At 49.9% G+C, this 24,746-nt stretch overlaps 1 protein-coding gene across 1 annotated transcript in view; it reads left to right on the plus strand.

Moving 5' to 3' along the window:
* Positions 1-24,746, plus strand: part of OBSCN (obscurin, cytoskeletal calmodulin and titin-interacting RhoGEF) — a 179,017-nt gene that overhangs the window by 47,215 nt on the left and 107,056 nt on the right. The window contains exons 13-18 of the mRNA XM_060144488.1: positions 541-816; positions 4,656-4,931; positions 7,183-7,458; positions 11,297-11,572; positions 15,197-15,472; positions 17,724-17,999. Of these exons, the coding sequence (XP_060000471.1) occupies positions 541-816; positions 4,656-4,931; positions 7,183-7,458; positions 11,297-11,572; positions 15,197-15,472; positions 17,724-17,999 (1,656 nt within the window). The remainder of the gene's footprint in view (positions 1-540; positions 817-4,655; positions 4,932-7,182; positions 7,459-11,296; positions 11,573-15,196; positions 15,473-17,723; positions 18,000-24,746) is intronic.

Consider the following 24,746-nt stretch of genomic DNA (forward strand, 5'->3'; position numbering starts at 1 on the left):
CGGGGAAAGGTGCTCAGCTTCTTTATTCCTCCGACAGTGGAAAAGAAAGCCATGGGGAGGTGGTAGCACACCCACCAGATTGCCACAAGGTGACCGTACTAAGTGTAGGTCAGGGCCCCGAGCCTCAGTGATTTCCATGGACTGCAGGTGCAAAGTTCCCTGCTTAGGCGTATGGAGAAGACTGTGGCCCCATCTGGGAAGGTTTGGGAACACTTACTTGTGACCCGCAGAAGCAATGAGCAGGGGAGAAGTCTCTTCTAAAACGCACCCTCCCCCGACCCCCCCACCCCCCGGCCCAGCTCACGTGGACCCGAGGGAGAATGCATCACTTGAGTTACTTGTCGCTGAGAAAGGCAGGGGGACTTCTGCAGGGCACACAGCTGGTGCAGAGCCTGGAGAAGTCTCCAGCTTGGCCCCCGCCCCACCTCCGCACCCTCGCGCCCGCCTGCCCCACGGCTCCCCACTCAGGTCTCTTTTGCCCAGGGCTGCCTTCCTGACTGAGATGGTGTCCTTGACGCATGTATCCCTCTCTGTCCCCAGAGCCCAAGGAGGTGTTTGCCAAGGAGCAGCCAGCACGCAGTGAAGTGCAGGCCGTGGCGGGGTCCAGTGCCACGCTGAGCTGCGAGGTGGCCCAGGCCCAGACGGAGGTGACGTGGTACAAGGATGGAAAGAAGCTGAGTTCGAGCTCGAAAGTGCGTGTGGAGGCCACGGGCCGAGGGCGGCGGCTGGTGGTGCAGCAGGCGGGCAAGGCAGACGCCGGGGAGTACAGCTGCGAGGCCGGGGGCCAGAGGGTCTCCTTCCACCTGGATGTCACAGGTCAGTCCTGGAGGAGGATCCTAAACCAGCCTATTTGGAGGTGATGAGGGGACGGTCTTGCGGCCTCCACAGACGGGTGTTCACTCGCCTGTAGCCTCCCAGTCTTCCACGTCCCACATTTATAGCCATTTTTGCCCGGGGGGAGAATGGATGGAGAGTGTGGGCGTGGAAGGAAGAGGGGCCATTTGTGTCCACCTGTCTCCATGCGGTAAGGCCCAGTCACAGTGTCTTAGCACCTGCCCAGAGTCTTCCTGTTGTTCCTGGTATCGGGACCCTGGCTGTCCCTGATGCATGGGGTCTGAGGTAGGCCTGGGGATATGTGACCTTCCTCCCATGGTACTTCTTTCCTGACACCTACCACATGGCCTATGCCGGGTCTCGGGTTGCCAGATGGGGTTTCAATTTCATTGATCGCAGATTAGTGGAGATGTTGACCACCCAGTCCCGCTTGGAATTATCTTAGCATGAACTTTGGATGGTCAGATTTGAGGTTTCTGGGATGCCCTTCCTTCAATTTCCTGGATAGGGAAGCTCCGGTTGCCTGTAGGTAGCAGAAGGTAGGCGAAGTTTGTTGTCACGATCTTGCAAAGGGAGGAATAAAGAAGGATTGGAATAGAGTCACCTGTGCTATTTAGGGTGATCTTCTTAAATGCAATAGGATTTTGCCTTTGTCTTCAAACAGTTTGGATGCTGCGGGTCAGTATTCCCAATGGTGTTATATTGATGAATTTAGGAACAGAAAGTCGCTACTGCCCCATCGGTCTGCTTTGCTAATGAGGAGTTAGTGTACTAGCAGCAGACTCTGACTGGCAAAGCAGTCTTTATTTCGTTGCATTTTCCTAAAGGTTAGTGAGTGTCTCTGCCTCGTGGCTGGAACAAAGGGCAGTCTATGAAATCAGGTTACTCGTCTTCTGTGAAGAGAGCCTTCATGCTGAGTAGGGGTGGGCTGCCATTCCACATTGACTCCTAGGTGCCAGCCCGTAACTGTTTGAGACCGTGACACCACAGGATGATTTATGGGTGTGTATAGATATCCCAGATCCCACCAGGCATTCCTGTAAAATGTGGCATTCGGAGAGTGTTAGAGAGTGTTCTAAGATAAAAGCTTTGAAAAGTTGTGAAGTTTGACTAAATCCTGGACAACTGTATGAAAACTGACACAAGAAGATGTAGAAAACTCAAAGAGTTGTATGACATGGCAGTCAGTAGGACCAATCATGAAAAATCCTCCCAAGAACTACCTGGTACTTCTCTGGTACAGTCTACAAACTATCCTGGAAAACTGTTATTCCATGCTTGTGGAGATGGTCTTAGAGATAGAAAAAGGAGATGCACTCCATAAGTCTCTTTAAATTCAGACATAACATCGACGCATACCAGAATCACTGAAGAAAGGCAGGAAGGATGAATGAAATTCCAGACGTATGTATTGCAAATATCACAGCCAAAATCATAAACGAATTGTTAGCAAAAGGAATTCAGCCATGCGTCCACAGGGTGGAGTCAGTGATGAGAGTCCTAGTCCAGGATTGCACGTTGTGTTGAAGGTTGGCAAAGTTAATATATATAAAGTATGGAAATAAGAGATTGAATCCAAAAGGATGTGGTCCTCTGAACGCATAGAGAATCAAATGGTTGATGAAATTTGATCATCCCAAATCCAGGCAAAAACTGTGAGAAAACTGAGCACCAGTTCCTGCCATATAATTCTTAAAATACTGCACAAAAGTGTTTTTGGGCCGCTCTGGGGGCGCGGTGTTTGAGAGTCTAACTGCCGATGCAGGGGACACGGGTTCGTGCCTCAGTCCGAGAAGATCCCACATGCCGCTGGGATCCCACATGCCGCTGGAGCAGCTGGGCCCGTGAGCCATGGCTGCTGAGCTTGCGCGTCCGGAGCCTGTGATCCGCCACAGGATAGACCACAACAGTGAGAGGCCCGTGTACCACCAAAAAAAAGGGCTCTTTTTTTAATGTTATAATAAAATTCCTCCAACAACAACAACAGCAACAACAAGAGCAGCATCCCACTGAACGTGTCCCTGCCAATCTTTGATGTGAGGGAGAACACACGTGGGCCTCTGTAGTCACTGAGCGGATTCAGGAAGAGCATAAAATCACTGGCAACGGGTTTAGAAACACTCAAGGTAGAATTTGCTGATGATGTGATTATCAACTCAGACAATCCGATGGATCAATTATTAGGCTGTGTACGATTGTTGAGTAAGATTAGGGTGTAAGAGAATGAACATGCAGAAGACATTTCCACAGCTATGTCCTGGCTAGAAACGCTGGGCAAGTGAAACTTTTGTGAAGGAGTTAAAATGGCACAATTGTATCATGTTCCTAATTCCAGATCTGACAAAAGGTGCTACGAAAATATGTGGGGAAATTAGTACACATTCTTGAGAGAGAGTCAGAGGTTTCCATCGATGGAACGTAATCTGAGGAGAAAAATCAGAGATGTTGATTAACAATGAAAATCGAAGCAAATTTGTGTTTTGGGTGGTCGGATGGTAGAAGAGCAGGCACATTCCAAAGACAGGGTACAGCCAATATGCTATTTGCTTGCAGAAGCGCGGTGAGAGCGCTTCCTAAGAGCCATAGTCAAGAATGATCGTGAGGCTATATAGTTTTCAAGATAAGGGGATCCCAGTGTGGCGATATTTACCACATCAGAGGAACGTAGTAGTGAGGTCAGAAATAGCTCTTTGCAGCAGTGGTTTCCTGCACTACCACGGACAAATTCCCCCTCCGTCTGTCTCCCAGCCGCCTCCCCGCCGTCACAATTTTATCTGTTGCTGTGCTGTGCGTTCGAGAACTCGAGGAGGGATGTTGTCTTCATAAATAGTGGTTGGACCACTTACCCACAGGGAAAAATTAAACTGTACTGACAATTCACAGCACACACAAAAGTACACTTGTGGTGGGTTAGAAACCTCAGTGTGAAAAGGTACAAACCAAAAGACAGTCGGTGATACCGTGGTCTCCTTAAGACCGAAGGTAAAGGAAGATTTCTTAAATGGAACAGAAATGCTCCAAACTGAAAGCGTGAAATGGACATAGGTGACACTATTGAAGGGAAAAATTTTGATTCATCGGAGGACTAGATCACACAGTGAAAATGCGAGTCCCACAGTTGGGAATAACTTTGAAAGCTAGCAGTCTGTCCTTCTCTAGTATTTCAATGCATAAAGAGTGCCTAGAGATGGAGAGAAGAGAGAGCCTACTATTGGTGAGTAGGCAAAACTATGAATTGGGTCCCCAGGAAGAACAAAAGAGTAATGGGGACCCCGGTCATTCGGGGAAGGCGCTCAGCTTCTTTATTCCTCCGACAGTGGAAAGGAAAGCCACGGGGAGGTTCCAGCACTCCGCAGAGATCGCCACAAGGTGACCGTACTAAGTGTAGGCCAGGGCCCGAGCCTCAGTGATTTCCATGGACTGCAGGTGCAAAGTTCCCTGCTTAGGCGGATGGAGAAGACTGTGGCCCCATCTGGGAAGGTTTGGGAACACTCGCGTGTGACCCCGCAGAAGCCATGAGCAGGGGAGAAGTCTCTTCCAAAGCACACCCTCCCCCCACCCGCCCACTGCTCGGACCAGCACACGTGGACGCGGGGGAGAATGCATCACTTGTGTTACTTGTCGCTGAGAAAGGCAGGGGGACTTCTGCGGGGCACACGGCTGGTGCAGAGCCTGGAGAAGTCTCCAGCTTGGCCCCCATCCCACCTCCACACCCCTCGCACCCCCCTGGTGCACGGCTCCCCACTCAGGTCTCCTTTGCCCAGGGCTGCCTTCCTGACTGAGATGGTGTCCTTGACGCATGTATCCCTCTCTGTCCCCAGAGCCCAAGGAGGTGTTTGCCAAGGAGCAGCCGGCACGCAGTGAAGTGCAGGCCGTGGCGGGGTCCAGTGCCACGCTGAGCTGCGAGGTGGCCCAGGCCCAGACGGAGGTGACGTGGTACAAGGATGGAAAGAAGCTGAGTTCGAGCTCGAAAGTGCGTGTGGAGGCCACGGGCCGAGGGCGGCGGCTGGTGGTGCAGCAGGCGGGCAAGGCAGACGCCGGGGAGTACAGCTGCGAGGCCGGGGGCCAGAGGGTCTCCTTCCACCTGGATGTCACAGGTCAGTCCTGGAGGAGGATACTAAGCTAGCCTATTTGGAGGAGATGAGCGGACGGTCTTGCGGCTTCCACAGATGGGTGTTCACTCGCCTGTAGTCTCCCAGTCTTCCACGTCCCACATTTATAGCCATTTTTGCCCGGAGGAGGATGGATGGAGAGTGTGGGCGTGGAAGGAAGAGGAGCCATTTGTGTCCACCTGTCTCCATGCGGTAAGGCCCAGTCACAGTGTCTTAGCACCTGCCCAGAGCCTTCCTGTTGTTCCTGGTATCGGGACCCTGGCTCTCCCTAATGCTTGGGGTCTGAGGTAGGCCTGGGGATATGTGACTTTCCTCTCATGGTACGTCTTTCCTGACACCTACCGCATGGCTCATGCCAGGTCTTGGGTTGCTAGATGGGGTTTCAGTTTCATTGGTTGCAGATTAGTGGAGATGTTGGCCACCGGGTCCTGCTTGGAATTATCTTAGGAGTGAACTTTGGATGGTCATATTTGAGGCTAATGTGACGCCCTTCCTTCAGTTTCCTGGATAGGGAAGCTCCAGTTGCCTGTAGGTAGCAGAAGATAGGCCAAGTTTGTTGTCATGATCTTGCAAAGGGTGAGAGAAAGGAGGATTGGAATAGAGTCCCCTGTGCTCTTTAGGGTGATCATCTTAAATGCAATAGGATTTTGCCTTTGTCTTCAAACAGTTTGCATGCTGCGGGTCAGTATTCGCCATGGCATTTGTGAAAGAGTTAAATAGGCACAATTGTATCATTTTTCTAATTCCAGGTCTGATAAAAGTTTTGACGAGACTATGTGGGGAAATTAGTACACATTCTTGAGAGAGAGTCAGAGGTTTCCTTGGACGGGCAGTAATCTGAGGAGAATAATCAGAGATGTTGATTAACAATGAAAATCGAAGCAAATTTGTGTTTTGGGTGGTCGGATGGTAGAATAGCAGGCAGATTCCAAAGACAGGGTACAGCCAATATGCTATTTGCTTGCAGAAGCGTGGTGAGAGCGCTTCCTAAGAGCCATAGTCAAGAATGTTCGTGAGGCTATATAGTTTTCAAGATAAGGGGATCCCAGTGTGGCGATATTTACCGCATCAGAGGAATTTAGTAGTGAGGTCAGCAAGAGCTCCTTGCAGCGTTGCTTTACTGCACCACCAGGGACAAATCCCCCCTCCGCCCCCATCCCAGCCCCCTCCCCGCTGCCACAATTTCCTCTGTTACTGTGTTCTGCGTTCGAGAAGTTGAAGAGGGATGTTGTCTTCATAAATAGTGCTTGGACCACTTACCCACAGGGAAAAATTAAACTGTACTGACAATTCACAGCACACACAAAAGTACACTCGTGGTGGGTTAGAAACCTCAGTGTGAAAAGGTACAAACCAAAAGACAGTCCGGTGATACCGTGGTTTCTTTAAAGACGGAAGGTAAGGGAAGATTTCTTAAATGGAACACAAATGCTCCAAACTCAAAGCGCTGAAATGGACATCGGTGACACTCTTGAAGGGAAAAACTGATTCATCGGAGGACTCGATCACATAGTGAAAATGGGGGTCCCACAGTTGGGAATAACCTTGAAAGCTAGCAATCTGTCCTTCTCTAGTATTTCAATGCATAAAGAGTGCCTAGAGATGGAGAGAAGAGAGAGCCTACTATTGGTGAGTAGGCAAAAATATGAATTGGGTCCCCAGGAAGAACAAAAGAGTAATGGGGACCCCGGTCGTTCGGGGAAAGGTGCTCAGCTTCTTTATTCCTCCGACAGTGGAAAAGAAAGCCATGGGGAGGTGGTAGCACACCCACCAGATTGCCACAAGGTGACCGTACTAAGTGTAGGTCAGGGCCCCGAGCCTCAGTGATTTCCATGGACTGCAGGTGCAAAGTTCCCTGCTTAGGCGTATGGAGAAGACTGTGGCCCCATCTGGGAAGGTTTGGGAACACTTACTTGTGACCCGCAGAAGCAATGAGCAGGGGAGAAGTCTCTTCTAAAACGCACCCTCCCCCGACCCCCCCACCCCCCGGCCCAGCTCACGTGGACCCGAGGGAGAATGCATCACTTGAGTTACTTGTCGCTGAGAAAGGCAGGGGGACTTCTGCAGGGCACACAGCTGGTGCAGAGCCTGGAGAAGTCTCCAGCTTGGCCCCCGCCCCACCTCCGCACCCTCGCGCCCGCCTGCCCCACGGCTCCCCACTCAGGTCTCTTTTGCCCAGGGCTGCCTTCCTGACTGAGATGGTGTCCTTGACGCATGTATCCCTCTCTGTCCCCAGAGCCCAAGGAGGTGTTTGCCAAGGAGCAGCCAGCACGCAGTGAAGTGCAGGCCGTGGCGGGGTCCAGTGCCACGCTGAGCTGCGAGGTGGCCCAGGCCCAGACGGAGGTGACGTGGTACAAGGATGGAAAGAAGCTGAGTTCGAGCTCGAAAGTGCGTGTGGAGGCCACGGGCCGAGGGCGGCGGCTGGTGGTGCAGCAGGCGGGCAAGGCAGACGCCGGGGAGTACAGCTGCGAGGCCGGGGGCCAGAGGGTCTCCTTCCACCTGGATGTCACAGGTCAGTCCTGGAGGAGGATCCTAAACCAGCCTATTTGGAGGTGATGAGGGGACGGTCTTGCGGCCTCCACAGACGGGTGTTCACTCGCCTGTAGCCTCCCAGTCTTCCACGTCCCACATTTATAGCCATTTTTGCCCGGGGGGAGAATGGATGGAGAGTGTGGGCGTGGAAGGAAGAGGGGCCATTTGTGTCCACCTGTCTCCATGCGGTAAGGCCCAGTCACAGTGTCTTAGCACCTGCCCAGAGTCTTCCTGTTGTTCCTGGTATCGGGACCCTGGCTGTCCCTGATGCATGGGGTCTGAGGTAGGCCTGGGGATATGTGACCTTCCTCCCATGGTACTTCTTTCCTGACACCTACCACATGGCCTATGCCGGGTCTCGGGTTGCCAGATGGGGTTTCAATTTCATTGATCGCAGATTAGTGGAGATGTTGACCACCCAGTCCCGCTTGGAATTATCTTAGCATGAACTTTGGATGGTCAGATTTGAGGTTTCTGGGATGCCCTTCCTTCAATTTCCTGGATAGGGAAGCTCCGGTTGCCTGTAGGTAGCAGAAGGTAGGCGAAGTTTGTTGTCACGATCTTGCAAAGGGAGGAATAAAGAAGGATTGGAATAGAGTCACCTGTGCTATTTAGGGTGATCTTCTTAAATGCAATAGGATTTTGCCTTTGTCTTCAAACAGTTTGGATGCTGCGGGTCAGTATTCCCAATGGTGTTATATTGATGAATTTAGGAACAGAAAGTCGCTACTGCCCCATCGGTCTGCTTTGCTAATGAGGAGTTAGTGTACTAGCAGCAGACTCTGACTGGCAAAGCAGTCTTTATTTCGTTGCATTTTCCTAAAGGTTAGTGAGTGTCTCTGCCTCGTGGCTGGAACAAAGGGCAGTCTATGAAATCAGGTTACTCGTCTTCTGTGAAGAGAGCCTTCATGCTGAGTAGGGGTGGGCTGCCATTCCACATTGACTCCTAGGTGCCAGCCCGTAACTGTTTGAGACCGTGACACCACAGGATGATTTATGGGTGTGTATAGATATCCCAGATCCCACCAGGCATTCCTGTAAAATGTGGCATTCGGAGAGTGTTAGAGAGTGTTCTAAGATAAAAGCTTTGAAAAGTTGTGAAGTTTGACTAAATCCTGGACAACTGTATGAAAACTGACACAAGAAGATGTAGAAAACTCAAAGAGTTGTATGACATGGCAGTCAGTAGGACCAATCATGAAAAATCCTCCCAAGAACTACCTGGTACTTCTCTGGTACAGTCTACAAACTATCCTGGAAAACTGTTATTCCATGCTTGTGGAGATGGTCTTAGAGATAGAAAAAGGAGATGCACTCCATAAGTCTCTTTAAATTCAGACATAACATCGACGCATACCAGAATCACTGAAGAAAGGCAGGAAGGATGAATGAAATTCCAGACGTATGTATTGCAAATATCACAGCCAAAATCATAAACGAATTGTTAGCAAAAGGAATTCAGCCATGCGTCCACAGGGTGGAGTCAGTGATGAGAGTCCTAGTCCAGGATTGCACGTTGTGTTGAAGGTTGGCAAAGTTAATATATATAAAGTATGGAAATAAGAGATTGAATCCAAAAGGATGTGGTCCTCTGAACGCATAGAGAATCAAATGGTTGATGAAATTTGATCATCCCAAATCCAGGCAAAAACTGTGAGAAAACTGAGCACCAGTTCCTGCCATATAATTCTTAAAATACTGCACAAAAGTGTTTTTGGGCCGCTCTGGGGGCGCGGTGTTTGAGAGTCTAACTGCCGATGCAGGGGACACGGGTTCGTGCCTCAGTCCGAGAAGATCCCACATGCCGCTGGGATCCCACATGCCGCTGGAGCAGCTGGGCCCGTGAGCCATGGCTGCTGAGCTTGCGCGTCCGGAGCCTGTGATCCGCCACAGGATAGACCACAACAGTGAGAGGCCCGTGTACCACCAAAAAAAAGGGCTCTTTTTTTAATGTTATAATAAAATTCCTCCAACAACAACAACAGCAACAACAAGAGCAGCATCCCACTGAACGTGTCCCTGCCAATCTTTGATGTGAGGGAGAACACACGTGGGCCTCTGTAGTCACTGAGCGGATTCAGGAAGAGCATAAAATCACTGGCAACGGGTTTAGAAACACTCAAGGTAGAATTTGCTGATGATGTGATTATCAACTCAGACAATCCGATGGATCAATTATTAGGCTGTGTACGATTGTTGAGTAAGATTAGGGTGTAAGAGAATGAACATGCAGAAGACATTTCCACAGCTATGTCCTGGCTAGAAACGCTGGGCAAGTGAAACTTTTGTGAAGGAGTTAAAATGGCACAATTGTATCATGTTCCTAATTCCAGATCTGACAAAAGGTGCTACGAAAATATGTGGGGAAATTAGTACACATTCTTGAGAGAGAGTCAGAGGTTTCCATCGATGGAACGTAATCTGAGGAGAAAAATCAGAGATGTTGATTAACAATGAAAATCGAAGCAAATTTGTGTTTTGGGTGGTCGGATGGTAGAATAGCAGGCACATTCCAAAGACAGGGTACAGCCAATATGCTATTTGCTTGCAGAAGCGCGGTGAGAGCGCTTCCTAAGAGCCATAGTCAAGAATGATCGTGAGGCTATATAGTTTTCAAGATAAGGGGATCCCAGTGTGGCGATATTTACCACATCAGAGGAACGTAGTAGTGAGGTCAGAAATAGCTCTTTGCAGCAGTGGTTTCCTGCACTACCACGGACAAATTCCCCCTCCGTCTGTCTCCCAGCCGCCTCCCCGCCGTCACAATTTTATCTGTTGCTGTGCTGTGCGTTCAAGAAGTCGAGGAGGGATGTTGTCTTCATAAATAGTGGTTGGACCACTTACCCACAGGGAAAAATTAAACTGTACTGACAATTCACAGCACACACAAAAGTACACTTGTGGTGGGTTAGAAACCTCAGTGTGAAAAGGTACAAACCAAAAGACAGTCGGTGATACCGTGGTTTCCTTAAGACCGAAGGTAAAGGAAGATTTCTTAAATGGAACAGAAATGCTCCAAACTGAAAGCGTGAAATGGACATAGGTGACACTATTGAAGGGAAAAATTTTGATTCATCGGAGGACTAGATCACACAGTGAAAATGCGAGTCCCACAGTTGGGAATAACTTTGAAAGCTAGCAGTCTGTCCTTCTCTAGTATTTCAATGCATAAAGAGTGCCTAGAGATGGAGAGAAGAGAGAGCCTACTATTGGTGAGTAGGCAAAACTATGAATTGGGTCCCCAGGAAGAACAAAAGAGTAATGGGGACCCCGGTCGTTCGGGGAAGGCGCTCAGCTTCTTTATTCCTCCGACAGTGGAAAGGAAAGCCACGGGGAGGTTCCAGCACTCCGCAGAGATCGCCACAAGGTGACCGTACTAAGTGTAGGCCAGGGCCCGAGCCTCAGTGATTTCCATGGACTGCAGGTGCAAAGTTCCCTGCTTAGGCGGATGGAGAAGACTGTGGCCCCATCTGGGAAGGTTTGGGAACACTCGCGTGTGACCCCGCAGAAGCCATGAGCAGGGGAGAAGTCTCTTCCAAAGCTCACCCTCCCCCCACCCCCCACCCCCAGGACCAGCACACGTGGACGCGGGGGAGAATGCATCACTTGAGTTACTTGTCGCTGAGAAAGGCAGGGGCACTTCTGCGGGGCACACGGCTGGTGCAGAGCCTGGAGAAGTCTCCAGCTTGGCCCCCGCCCCACCTCCGCACCCCTCGCACCCGCCTGGCCCACGGCTCCCCACTCAGGTCTCCTTTGCCCAGGGCTGCCTTCCTGACTGAGATGGTGTCCTTGACCCGTGTATCCCTCCCTGTCCCCAGAGCCCAAGGAGGTGTTTGCCAAGGAGCAGCCGGCACGCAGTGAAGTGCAGGCCGTGGCGGGGTCCAGTGCCACGCTGAGCTGCGAGGTGGCCCAGGCCCAGACGGAGGTGACGTGGTACAAGGATGGAAAGAAGCTGAGTTCGAGCTCGAAAGTGCGTGTGGAGGCCACGGGCCGAGGGCGGCGGCTGGTGGTGCAGCAGGCGGGCAAGGCAGACGCCGGGGAGTACAGCTGCGAGGCCGGGGGCCAGAGGGTCTCCTTCCACCTGGATGTCACAGGTCAGTCCTGGAGGAGGATACTAAGCTAGCCTATTTGGAGGTGATGAGCGGACGGTCTTGCGGCCTCCACAGACGGGTGTTCACTCGCCTGTAGCTTCCCAGATTCCACGTCCCACATTTATAGCCATTTTTGCCCGGGGGAGTATGGATGGAGAGTGTGGGCGTGGAAGGAAGAGGGGCCATTTGTGTCCACCTGTCTCCATGCGGTAAGGCCCAGTGGTGGTGTCTTAGCACCTGCCCAGAGCCTTCCTGTTGTTCCTGGTATCGGGACCGTGGCTGTCACTGATGCGTGGGGTCTGAGGTAGGGCTGGGGATATGTGACTTTCCTCCCATGGTACTTCTTTCCTGACACCAACAACATGGCTCATGCCGGGTCTTGGGTTGCCAGAAGGGGTTTCAATTTCATTGATCACAGATTAGCGGAGATGTGGCCACCCAGTCCCGCTTGGAATTATTTTAGAAGTGAACTTCGGATGGTCAGATTTGAGGTTTCTGCAACGCCCTTCTTTCAATTTCCTGAATAGGGAAGCTCCAGTTGCCTGTAGGTAGCAGAAGATAGGCGAAGTTTGTTGTCACGATCTTGCAAAGGGAGGAAGAAAGGAGGATTGGAATAGAGTCCCCTGTGCTATTTAGGGTGAACGTCTTAAATGCAGTAGGATTTTGCCTTTGTCTTCAAACAGTTTGGTTGCTGCGGGTCAGTATTCCCAATGGTGTTATACTGATGTATTTAGGAACAGAAAGGAAAAAGTCGCTGCTGCCCCATCGGTCTGCTTTGCTAATGAGGAGTTAGTGTACTAGCAGCAGACTCTGACTGGCAAAGCAGTCTTTATTTCGTTGCATTTTCCTAAAGGTTAGTGAGTGTCTCTGCCTCGTGGCTGGAACATAGGGCAGTCTATGAAATCAGGTTACTCGTCTTCTGTGAAGAGAGCCTTCATGCTGAGTAGGGGTGGGCTGCCATTCCACATTGACTCCTAGGTGCCAGCCCGTAACTGTTTGAGACCGTGACACCACAGGATGATTTATGGGTGTGTATAGATATCCCAGATCCCACCAGGCATTCCTGTAAAATGTGGCATTCGGAGAGTGTTAGAGAGTGTTCTAAGATAAAAGCTTTGAAAAGTTGTGAAGTTTGACTAAATCCTGGGCAACTGTATGAAAACTGACACAAGAAGATGTAGAAAACTCAAAGAGTTGTATGACATGGCAGTCAGTAGGACCAATAATGAAAAATCTTCCCAAGAACTACCTTATAGTTCTTGGGTACAGTCTACAAACTATCCTGGAAAACTGTTATTCCATGCTTGTGGAGATGGTCTTAGAGGTAGAAAAAGGAGATGCACTCCATAAGTCTGTTTAAAGTCAGAACATAACATTAACGCATACCAGAATCGCTGAAGAAAGTCAGGAAGGATGAATGAAATTCCAGACGTATGTATTGTGAATATCACAGCCAAAATCATAAACGAAATGTTAGCAAAAGGAATTCAGCCATGCGTCCACGTGGTGGAGTCAGTGATGAGAGTTGTAGTCCAGGATTGCATGTTGTGTTGAAGGTTGGCAAAGTTAATAGATATAAAGCTTAGCATTACGAGATTGAATGCAAAAGGATGTGGTCCTCTGAACGAGTAGAGAATCAAGTGGTTGATGAAATTTGATCGTCCGAAATCCAGGCAAAAAGTGTGAGGAAACTGTGCACCAGTTCTTGCCATATAATTCTTAGCATGTTGTGCAAAATTGTTCTTTTTGTAACGTTATAATAATATTCCTCCAACAACAACAACAGCAACAACAAGAGCAGCATCCCACTTAACGTGCCCCTGGAAATCTTTGATGTGAGGGAGAACACACGTGGGCCTCTGTAGCCACTGAGCGGATTCAGGAGGAGCATAAAATCACTGGCAACGGGTTTAGAAACACTCAAGGTAGAATTTGCTGATGATGTGATTATCAACTCAGACAGTCCGATGGATCAATTATTAGGCTGTGTACGATTGTTGAGTAAGATTAGGGTGTAAGAGAATGAACATGCAGAAGACATTTCCACAGCTAAGTCCTGGTGAGAAACGCTGGGCAAGTGAAACTTTTGTGAAAGAGTTAAAATGGCACAATTGTATCATGTTTCTAATTCCAGATCTGATAAAAGGTGCTACGAGACTATGTGGGGAACATAGTACATATTCTTGAGAGAGAGTCAGAGGTTTCCATCGATGGAACGTAATCTGAGGAGAAAAATCAGAGATGTTGATTAACAATGAAAATGGAAGCAAATTTGTGTTTTGGGTGGTCGGATGGTAGAATAGCAGGCAGATTCCAAAGGCAAGGTACAGCCAATGTGCTATTTGCTTGCAGAAGCACGGTAGGAGCCCTTCCTGGGAGCTGTTGTCAAGAATGATCGTGAGGCTATATAGTTTTCAAGATAAGGGGATCCCAGTGCAGTGATATTTACCGCATCAGAGGAACGTAGTAGTGAGGTCAGAAATAGCTCTTTGCAGCAGTGGTTTCCTGCACTACCACGGACAAATTCCCCCTCCGTCTGTCTCCCAGCCCCCTCCCCACCGTCACAATTTTATCTGTTGCTGTGCTGTGCGTTCGAGAACTCGAGGAGGGATGTTGTCTTCATAAATAGTGGTTGGACCACTTACCCACAGGGAAAACTTAAACTGTACTGACAATTCCCAGCACACACAAAAGTACACTCGTGGTGGGTTAGAAACCTCAGTGTTAAAAGGTACAAACCAAAAGACAGTCCGGTGATACCGTGGTTTCTTTAAAGACGGAAGGTAAGGTAAGATTTCTTAAATGGAACAGAAATGCTCCAAACTGAAAGCGTGAAATGGACATAGGTGACACTATTGAAGGGAAAAATTTTGATTCATCGGAGGACTCGATCACACAGTGAAAATGCGAGTCCCACAGTTGGGAATAACCTTGAAAGCTAGCAGTCTGTCCTTCTCTAGTATTTCAATGCATAAAGAGTGCCTAGAGATCAATGGAGAGAAGAGAGGGCCTACTATTGGTGAGTGGGCAAAAATTTGAATAGTTGCACCAGGAAGAACAAAAGAGTAATGGGAACCCCAGCGTACGCGGAAACGTGCTCAGCTTCTTTACACCTCAGACAATGGAAAAGAAAGCCATGGGGAGGTGGTAGCACACCCACCAGATTGCCACAAGTTGACCGTACTAAGTGTAGGCCAGGGCCCCGAGCCTCAGTGATTTCCATGGACTGCAGGTGCAAAGTTCCCTGCTTAGGCGGATGGAGAAGACTGTGGCCCCATCTGGGAAGGTTTGGGAACAGTTGTGTGTGACCCCGCAGAAGCCATGAGCAGGGGAGAAGGCTATTCCAAAGCTCACCCTCCCCCCACCCCCCCACCCCCCGGACCAGCACATGTGGACGCAGGGGAGAATGCATCACTTGTGTTACTTGTCACTGAGAAAGGCAGGGGCACTTCTGCAGGGCACACGGCTGGTGCAGAGCCTGGAGAAATCTCCAGCTTGGCCCCCGCACCCCCTCCGCACCCCTCGCACCTGCCTGGTACACGGCTCCCCACTCAGGTCTCCTTTGCCCAGGGCTGCCTTCCTGACTGAGATGGTGTCCTTGACGCATGTATCCCTCTCTGTCCCCAGAGCCCAAGGAGGTGTTTGCCAAGGAGCAGCCGGCACGCAGTGAAGTGCAGGCCGTGGCGGGGTCCAGTGCCACGCTGAGCTGCGAGGTGGCCCAGGCCCAGACGGAGGTGACGTGGTACAAGGATGGAAAGAAGCTGAGTTCGAGCTCGAAAGTGCGTGTGGAGGCCACGGGCCGAGGGCGGCGGCTGGTGGTGCAGCAGGCGGGCAAGGCAGACGCCGGGGAGTACAGCTGCGAGGTCGGGGGCCAGAGGGTCTCCTTCCACCTGGATGTCACAGGTCAGTCTTGGAGGAGGATACTGAGCTAGCCTATTTGGAGGTGATGAGGGGACGGTCTTACGGCCTCCACAGATGGGTGTTCACTCGCCTGTAGCCTCCCAGTCTTCCACGTCCCACATTTTTAGCTATTTTTGCCCGAGGGAGGATGGATGGAGAGTGTGGGCGTGGAAGGAAGAGGGGCCATTTGTGTCCACCTGTCTCCATGCGGTAAGGCCCAGTCATGGTGTCTTAGCACCTGCCCAGAGCCTTCCTGCTGCTCCTGGTATTGGGACCCTGGCTCTCCCTAATGCTTGGGGTCTGAGGTAGGCCTGGGGATATGTGACTTTCCTCCCATGGTACGTCTTTCCTGACACCTACCGCATGGCTCATGCCAGGTCTTGGGTTGCTAGATGGGGTTTCAGTTTCATTGGTTGCAGATTAGTGGAGATGTTGGCCACCGGGTCCTGCTTGGAATTATCTTAGGAGTGAACTTTGGATGGTCAGATTTGAGGCTAATGTGACGCCCTTTCTTCAGTTTCCTGGATAGGGAAGCTCCAGTTGCCTGTAGGTAGCAGAAGATAGGCCAAGTTTGTTGTCATGATCTTGCAAAGGGTGAGAGAAAGGAGGATTGGAATAGAGTCCCCTGTGCTGTTTAGGGTGATCTTCTTAAATGCAATAGGATTTTGCCTTTGTCTTCAAACAGTTTGCATGCTGCGGGTCAGTATTCCCCATGGCATTTGTGAAAGAGTTAAATGGGCACAATTGTATCATTTTTCTAATTCCAGGTCTGATAAAAGTTTCGACGAGACTATGTGGGGAAATTAGTACACATTCTTGAGAGAGAGTCAGAGGTTTCCTTGGACGGGCAGTAATCTGAGGAGAATAATCAGAGATGTTGATTAACAATGAAAATCGAAGCAAATTTGTGTTTTGGGTGGTCGGATGGTAGAATAGCAGGCAGATTCCAAAGACAGGGTACAGCCAATATGCTATTTGCTTGCAGAAGCGCGGTGAGAGCGCTTCCTAAGAGCCATAGTCAAGAATGATCGTGAGACTATATAGTTTTCAAGATAAGGGGATCCCAGTGCAGCGATATTTACCGCATCAGAGGAATTTAGTAGTGAGGTCAGCAAGAGCTCCTTGCAGCGTTGCTTTACTGCACCACCAGGGACAAATCCCCCCTCCGCCCCCATCCCAGCCCCCTCCCCGCTGCCACAATTTCCTCTGTTACTGTGTTCTGCGTTCGAGAAGTTGAAGAGGGATGTTGTCTTCATAAATAGTGCTTGGACCCCTTACCCACAGGGAAAAATTAAACTGTACTGACAATTCACAGCACACACAAAAGTACACTCGTGGTGGGTTAGAAACCTCAGTGTGAAAAGGTACAAACCAAAAGACAGTCCGGTGATACCGTGGTTTCTTTAAAGACGGAAGGTAAGGGAAGATTTCTTAAATGGAACACAAATGCTCCAAACTCAAAGGGCTGAAATGGACATCGGTGACACTCTTGAAGGGAAAAACTGATTCATCGGAGGACTCGATCACATAGTGAAAATGGGGGTCCCACAGTTGGGAATAACCTTGAAAGCTAGCAATCTGTCCTTCTCTAGTATTTCAATGCATAAAGAGTGCCTAGAGATGGAGAGAAGAGAGAGCCTACTATTGGTGAGTAGGCAAAAATATGAATTGGGTCCCCAGGAAGAACAAAAGAGTAATGGGGACCCCGGTCGTTCGGGGAAAGGTGCTCAGCTTCTTTATTCCTCCGACAGTGGAAAAGAAAGCCATGGGGAGGTGGTAGCACACCCACCAGATTGCCACAAGGTGACCGTACTAAGTGTAGGTCAGGGCCCCGAGCCTCAGTGATTTCCATGGACTGCAGGTGCAAAGTTCCCTGCTTAGGCGTATGGAGAAGACTGTGGCCCCATCTGGGAAGGTTTGGGAACACTTACTTGTGACCCGCAGAAGCCATGAGCAGGGGAGAAGTCTCTTCTAAAACGCACCCTCCCCCGACCCCCCCACCCCCCGGCCCAGCTCACGTGGACCCGAGGGAGAATGCATCACTTGAGTTACTTGTCGCTGAGAAAGGCAGGGGCACTTCTGCAGGGCACACAGCTGGTGCAGAGCCTGGAGAAGTCTCCAGCTTGGCCCCCGCCCCACCTCCGCACCCTCGCGCCCGCCTGCCCCACGGCTCCCCACTCAGGTCTCTTTTGCCCAGGGCTGCCTTCCTGACTGAGATGGTGTCCTTGACGCATGTATCCCTCTCTGTCCCCAGAGCCCAAGGAGGTGTTTGCCAAGGAGCAGCCAGCACGCAGTGAAGTGCAGGCCGTGGCGGGGTCCAGTGCCACGCTGAGCTGCGAGGTGGCCCAGGCCCAGACGGAGGTGACGTGGTACAAGGATGGAAAGAAGCTGAGTTCGAGCTCGAAAGTGCGTGTGGAGGCCACGGGCCGAGGGCGGCGGCTGGTGGTGCAGCAGGCGGGCAAGGCAGACGCCGGGGAGTACAGCTGCGAGGCCGGGGGCCAGAGGGTCTCCTTCCACCTGGATGTCACAGGTCAGTCCTGGAGGAGGATCCTAAACCAGCCTATTTGGAGGTGATGAGGGGACGGTCTTGCGGCCTCCACAGACGGGTGTTCACTCGCCTGTAGCCTCCCAGTCTTCCACGTCCCACATTTATAGCCATTTTTGCCCGGGGGGAGAATGGATGGAGAGTGTGGGCGTGGAAGGAAGAGGGGCCATTTGTGTCCACCTGTCTCCATGCGGTAAGGCCCAGTCACAGTGTCTTAGCACCTGCCCAGAGCCTTCCTGTTGTTCCTGGTATCGGGACCCTGGCTGTCCCTGATGCATGGGGTCTGAGGTAGGCCTGGGGATATGTGACCTTCCTCCCATGGTACTTCTTTCCTGACACCTACCACATGGCCTATGCCGGGTCTCGGGTTGCCAGATGGGGTTTCAATTTCATTGATCGCAGATTAGTGGAGATGTTGACCACCCAGTCCCGCTTGGAATTATCTTAGCATGAACTTTGGATGGTCAGATTTGAGGTTTCTGGGATGCCCTTCCTTCAATTTCCTGGATAGGGAAGCTCCGGTTGCCTGTAGGTAGCAGAAGGTAGGCGAAGTTTGTTGTCACGATCTTGCAAAGGGAGGAATAAAGAAGGATTGGAATAGAGTCCCCTGTGCTATTTAGGGTGATCGTCTTAAATGCAATAGGATTTTGCCTTTGTCTTCAAACAGTTTGGATGCTGCGGGTCAGTATTCCCAATGGTGTTATATTGATGAATTTAGGAACAGAAAGGAAAACGTCGCTACTGCCCCATCGGTCTGCTTTGCTAATGAGGAGTTAGTGTACTAGCAGCAGACTCTGACTGGCAAAGCAGTCTTTATTTCGTTGCATTTTCCTAAAGGTTAGTGAGCGTCTCTGCCTCGTGGCTGGAACATAGGGCAGTCTATGAAATCAGGTTACTCGTCTTCTGTGAAGAGAGCCTTCATGCTGAGTAGGGGTGGGCTGCCATTCCACATTGACTCCTAGGTGCCAACCCGTAACTGTTTGAGACCGTGCGACCATACGATTATTTACGGATTTCTATAGATATCCCAGATCCGACCAGGCATTCCTGTAAAATGTGGCATTCGGAGAGTGTTAGAGAGTGTTCTAAGATAAAAGCTTTGAAAAGTTGTGAAGTTTGACTAAATCCTGGACAACTGTATGAAAACTGACACAAGAAGATGTAGAAAACTCAAAGAGTTGTACCACTTGTCAGTCAGTAGGACCAATAATGAAAAATCTTCCCAAGAACTACCTGGTACTTCTCTGGTACAGTCTACAAACTATCCTGGAAAACTGTTATTCCATGCTTGTGGAGATGGTCCTAGAGATAGAAAAAGGAGATGCACTCCATAAGTCTCTTTAAATTCAGAACATAACATCGACGCATACCAGAATCACTGAAGAAAGGCAGGAAGGATGAATGAAATTCCAGACGTATGTATTGCGAATATCACAGCCAAAACCATAAACGATTGTTAGCAAAAGGAATTCAGCCATGCGTCCACGGGGTGGAGTCAGTGATGAGAGTCCTAGTCCAGGATTGCACGTTGTGTTGAAGGTTGGCAAAGTTAATATATATAAAGCATGGAATTAAGAGATTGAATGCAAAAGGATGTGGTCCTCTGAATGAGTAGAGAATCAAATGGTTGATGAAATTTGATCATCCCAAATCCAGGCAAAAAATGTGAGAAAACTGAGCACCAGTTCCTGCCATATAATTCTTAAAATACTGTACAAAAGTTTTTTTGTGCCGCCCTGGTAGCCCAGTGTTTGAGAGTCCGCCTGCCGATGCAGGGGACATGGGTTCGTGCCCCGGTCCGGGAAGATCCCACATGCCATGGAGCGGCTGGGCCCGTGAGCCATGGCCGCTGAGCCTGCGCATCCGGAGCCTGTGATCCGCGACGGGATAGGCCACAACAGTGAGAGACCCGTGTACCGCCAAAAAAAAAAAAAAAAAAAGGGCTCTTTTTTTAATGTTATAGTAAAATTCCTCCAACAACAACAACAGCAACAACAAGAGCAGCGTCCCACTTAACGTGCCCCTGGAAATCTTTGATGTGAGGGAGAACACACGTGGGCCTCTGTAGTCACTGAGCAGATTCAGGAAGAGCATAAAATCACTGGCAACGGGTTTAGAAACACTCAAGGTAGAATTTGCTGATGATGTGATTATCAACTCAGACAGTCCGATGGATCAATTATTAGGCTGTGTACGATTGTTGAGTAAGATTAGGGTGTAAGAGAATGAACATGCAGAAGACATTTCCACAGCGAAGTCCTGGTGAGAAATGCTGGGCAAGTGAAACTTTTGTGAAAGAGTTAAAATGGCACAATTGTATCATGTTCCTAATTCCAGATCTGATAAAAGGTGCTAGGAGACTATGTGGGGAAATTAGTACACATTCTTGAGGGAGAGTCAGAGGTTTCCATCGATGGAACGTAATCTGAGGAGAAAAATCAGAGATGTTGATTAAGAATGAAAATGGAAGCAAATTTGTGTTTTGGGTGGTCGGATGGTAAAATAGCAGGCAGATTCCAAAGGCAAGGTACAGCCAATGTGCTATTTGCTTGCAGAAGCACGGTAGGAGCCCTTCCTGGGAGCTGTTGTCAAGAATGATCGTGAGGCTATATAGTTTTCAAGATAAGGGGATCCCAGTGCGGCAATATTTACCGCATCAGAGGAACGTAGTAGTGAGGTCAGAAATAGCTCTTTGCAGCAGTGGTTTCCTGCACTACCACGGACAAATCCCCCCTCCGTCTGTCTCCCAGCCCCCTCCCCGCCGTCACAATTTTATCTGTTGCTGTACTGTGTTTCGAGAAGTCGGGGAGGGATGTTGTCTTCATAAATAGTGGTTGGACCACTTACCCATAGGGAAAAATTAAACTGTACTGACAATTCCCAGCACACACAAAAGTACACTCATGGTGGGTTAGAAACCTCAGTGTTAAAAGTTACAAACGAAAACAGAGTCCGATGATACCGTGGTTTCTTTAAAGACGGAAGGTAAGGGAAGTATTCTTAAATGGAACACAAATGCTCCAAACTCAAAGGGCTGAAATGGACATCGGTGACACTCTTGAAGGGAAAAACTTTGATTCATCGGAGGACTCGATCACACAGTGAAAATGCGAGTACCACAGCTGGGAATAACCTTGAAGGCTAGCAATCTGTCCTTCTCTAGTATTTCAATGCATAAAGAGTGCCTAGAGATGGAGAGAAGAGAGAGCCTACTATTGGGGAGTAGGCAAAAATATGAATTGGGTCCCAAGGAAGAACAAGAGTACTGGGGACCCCAATCGTTTGGGGAAAGGCGGTCAGCTTCTTTATACCTCAGACAATGGAAAAGAAAGCCATGGGGAGGTGGTAGCACACTCACCAGATTGCCACAAGTTGACCGTACTAAGTGTAGGCCAGGGCCCCGAGCCTCAGTGATTTCCATGGACTGCAGGTGCAAAGTTCCCTGCTTAGGCGTATGGAGAAGACTGTGGCCCCATCTGGGAAGGTTTGGGAACACTCGCGTGTGACCCCGCAGATGCCATGAGCAGGGGAGAAGTCTCTTCCAAAGCACACCCTCCCCCCACCCGCCCACCGCTCGGACCAGCACACGTGGACGCGGGGGAGAATGCATCACTTGTGTTACCTGTTGCTGAGAAAGGCAGGGGCACTTCTGCAGGGCACACAGCTGGTGCAGAGCCTGGAGAAGTCTCCAGCTTGGCCCCCGCCCCACCTCCGCACCCTCGCGCCCGCCTGCCCCACGGCTCCCCACTCAGGTCTCTTTTGCCCAGGGCTGCCTTCCTGACTGAGATGGTGTCCTTGACGCATGTATCCCTCTCTGTCCCCAGAGCCCAAGGAGGTGTTTGCCAAGGAGCAGCCAGCACGCAGTGAAGTGCAGGCCGTGGCGGGGTCCAGAGCCACGCTGAGCTGCGAGGTGGCCCAGGCCCAGACGGAGGTGACGTGGTACAAGGATGGAAAGAAGCTGAGTTCGAGCTCGAAAGTGCGTGTGGAGGCCACGGGCCGAGGGCGGCGGCTGGTGGTGCAGCAGGCGGGCAAGGCAGACGCCGGGGAGTACAGCTGCGAGGCCGGGGGCCAGAGGGTCTCCTTCCACCTGGATGTCACAGGTCAGTCCTGGAGGAGGATCCTAAACCAGCCTATTTGGAGGTGATGAGGGGACGGTCTTGCGGCTTCCACAGACGGGTGTTCACTCGCCTGTAGCCTCCCAGTCTTCCATGTCCCACATTTATAGCCATTTTTGCCCGAGGGGAGAATGGATGGAGAGTGTGGGCGTGGAAGGAAGAGGGGCCATTTGTGTCCACCTGTCTCCATGCGGTAAGGCCCAGTCACAGTGTCTTAGCACCTGCCCAGAGTCTTCCTGTTGTTCCTGGTATCGGGACCCTGGCTGTCCCTGATGCATGGGGTCTGAGGTAGGCCTGGGGATATGTGACCTTCCTCCCATGGTACTTCTTTCCTGACACCTACCACATGGCCTATGCCGGGTCTCGGGTTGCCAGATGGGGTTTCAATTTCATTGATCGCAGATTAGTGGAGATGTTGACCACCCAGTCCCGCTTGGAATTATCTTAGCATGAACTTTGGATGGTCAGATTTGAGGTTTCTGGGATGCCCTTCCTTCAATTTCCTGGATAGGGAAGCTCCGGTTGCCTGTAGGTAGCAGAAGATAGGCGAAGTTTGTTGTCATGATCTTGCAAAGGGAGGAAGAAAGGAGGATTGGAATAGAGTCCCCTGTGCTATTTAGGGTGATCGTCTTAAATGCAATAGGATTTTGCCTTTGTCTTCAAACAGTTTGGATGCTGCGGGTCAGTATTCCCAATGGTGTTATATTGATGAATTTAGGAACAGAAAGTCGCTACTGCCCCATCGGTCTGCTTTGCTAATGAGGAGTTAGTGTACTAGCAGCAGACTCTGACTGGCAAAGCAGTCTTTATTTCGTTGCATTTTCCTAAAGGTTAGTGAGTGTCTCTGCCTCGTGGCTGGAACATAGGGCAGTCTATGAAATCAGGTTACTCGTCTTCTGTGAAGAGAGCCTTCATGCTGAGTAGGGGTGGGCTGCCATTCCACATTGACTCCTAGGTGCCAGGCCGTAACTGTTTGAGACCGTGACACCACAGGATGATTTATGGGCGTGTATAGATATCCCAGATCCCACCAGGCATTCCTGTAAAATGTGGCATTCGGAGAGTGTTAGAGAGTGTTCTAAGATAAAAGCTTTGAAAAGTTGTGAAGTTTGACTAAATCCTGGACAACTGTATGAAAACTGACACAAGAAGATGTAGAAAACTCAAAGAGTTGTATGACATGGCAGTCAGTAGGACCAATCATGAAAAATCCTCCCAAGAACTACCTGGTACTTCTCTGGTACAGTCTACAAACTATCCTGGAAAACTGTTATTCCATGCTTGTGGAGATGGTCTTAGAGATAGAAAAAGGAGATGCACTCCATAAGTCTCTTTAAATTCAGACATAACATCGACGCATACCAGAATCACTGAAGAAAGGCAGGAAGGATGAATGAAATTCCAGACGTATGTATTGCAAATATCACAGCCAAAATCATAAACGAATTGTTAGCAAAAGGAATTCAGCCATGCGTCCACAGGGTGGAGTCAGTGATGAGAGTCCTAGTCCAGGATTGCACGTTGTGTTGAAGGTTGGCAAAGTTAATATATATAAAGTATGGAAATAAGAGATTGAATCCAAAAGGATGTGGTCCTCTGAACGCATAGAGAATCAAATGGTTGATGAAATTTGATCATCCCAAATCCAGGCAAAAACTGTGAGAAAACTGAGCACCAGTTCCTGCCATATAATTCTTAAAATACTGCACAAAAGTGTTTTTGGGCCGCTCTGGGGGCGCAGTGTTTGAGAGTCTAACTGCCGATGCAGGGGACACGGGTTCGTGCCTCAGTCCGAGAAGATCCCACATGCCGCTGGGATCCCACATGCCGCTGGAGCAGCTGGGCCCGTGAGCCATGGCTGCTGAGCTTGCGCGTCCGGAGCCTGTGATCCGCCACAGGATAGACCACAACAGTGAGAGGCCCGTGTACCACCAAAAAAAAAAAAAAAAAAAAAAGGGCTCTTTTTTTAATGTTATAATAAAATTCCTCCAACAACAACAACAGCAACAACAAGAGCAGCATCCCACTGAACGTGTCCCTGCCAATCTTTGATGTGAGGGAGAACACACGTGGGCCTCTGTAGTCACTGAGCAGATTCAGGAAGAGCATAAAATCACTGGCAACGGGTTTAGAAACACTCAAGGTAGAATTTGCTGATGATGTGATTATCAACTCAGACAATCCGATGGATCAATTATTAGGCTGTGTACGATTGTTGAGTAAGATTAGGGTGTAAGAGAATGAACATGCAGAAGACATTTCCACAGCGAAGTCCTGGTGAGAAATGCTGGGCAAGTGAAACTTTTGTGAAAGAGTTAAAATGGCACAATTGTATCATGTTCCTAATTCCAGATCTGATAAAAGGTGCTAGGAGACTATGTGGGGAAATTAGTACACATTCTTGAGGGAGAGTCAGAGGTTTCCATCGATGGAACGTAATCTGAGGAGAAAAATCAGAGATGTTGATTAAGAATGAAAATGGAAGCAAATTTGTGTTTTGGGTGGTCGGATGGTAAAATAGCAGGCAGATTCCAAAGGCAAGGTACAGCCAATGTGCTATTTGCTTGCAGAAGCACGGTAGGAGCCCTTCCTGGGAGCTGTTGTCAAGAATGATCGT

The sequence above is a fragment of the Lagenorhynchus albirostris genome, chromosome 3 (genome assembly GCF_949774975.1).
Source record: "Lagenorhynchus albirostris chromosome 3, mLagAlb1.1, whole genome shotgun sequence".
NCBI lineage: Eukaryota > Metazoa > Chordata > Mammalia > Artiodactyla > Delphinidae > Lagenorhynchus > Lagenorhynchus albirostris.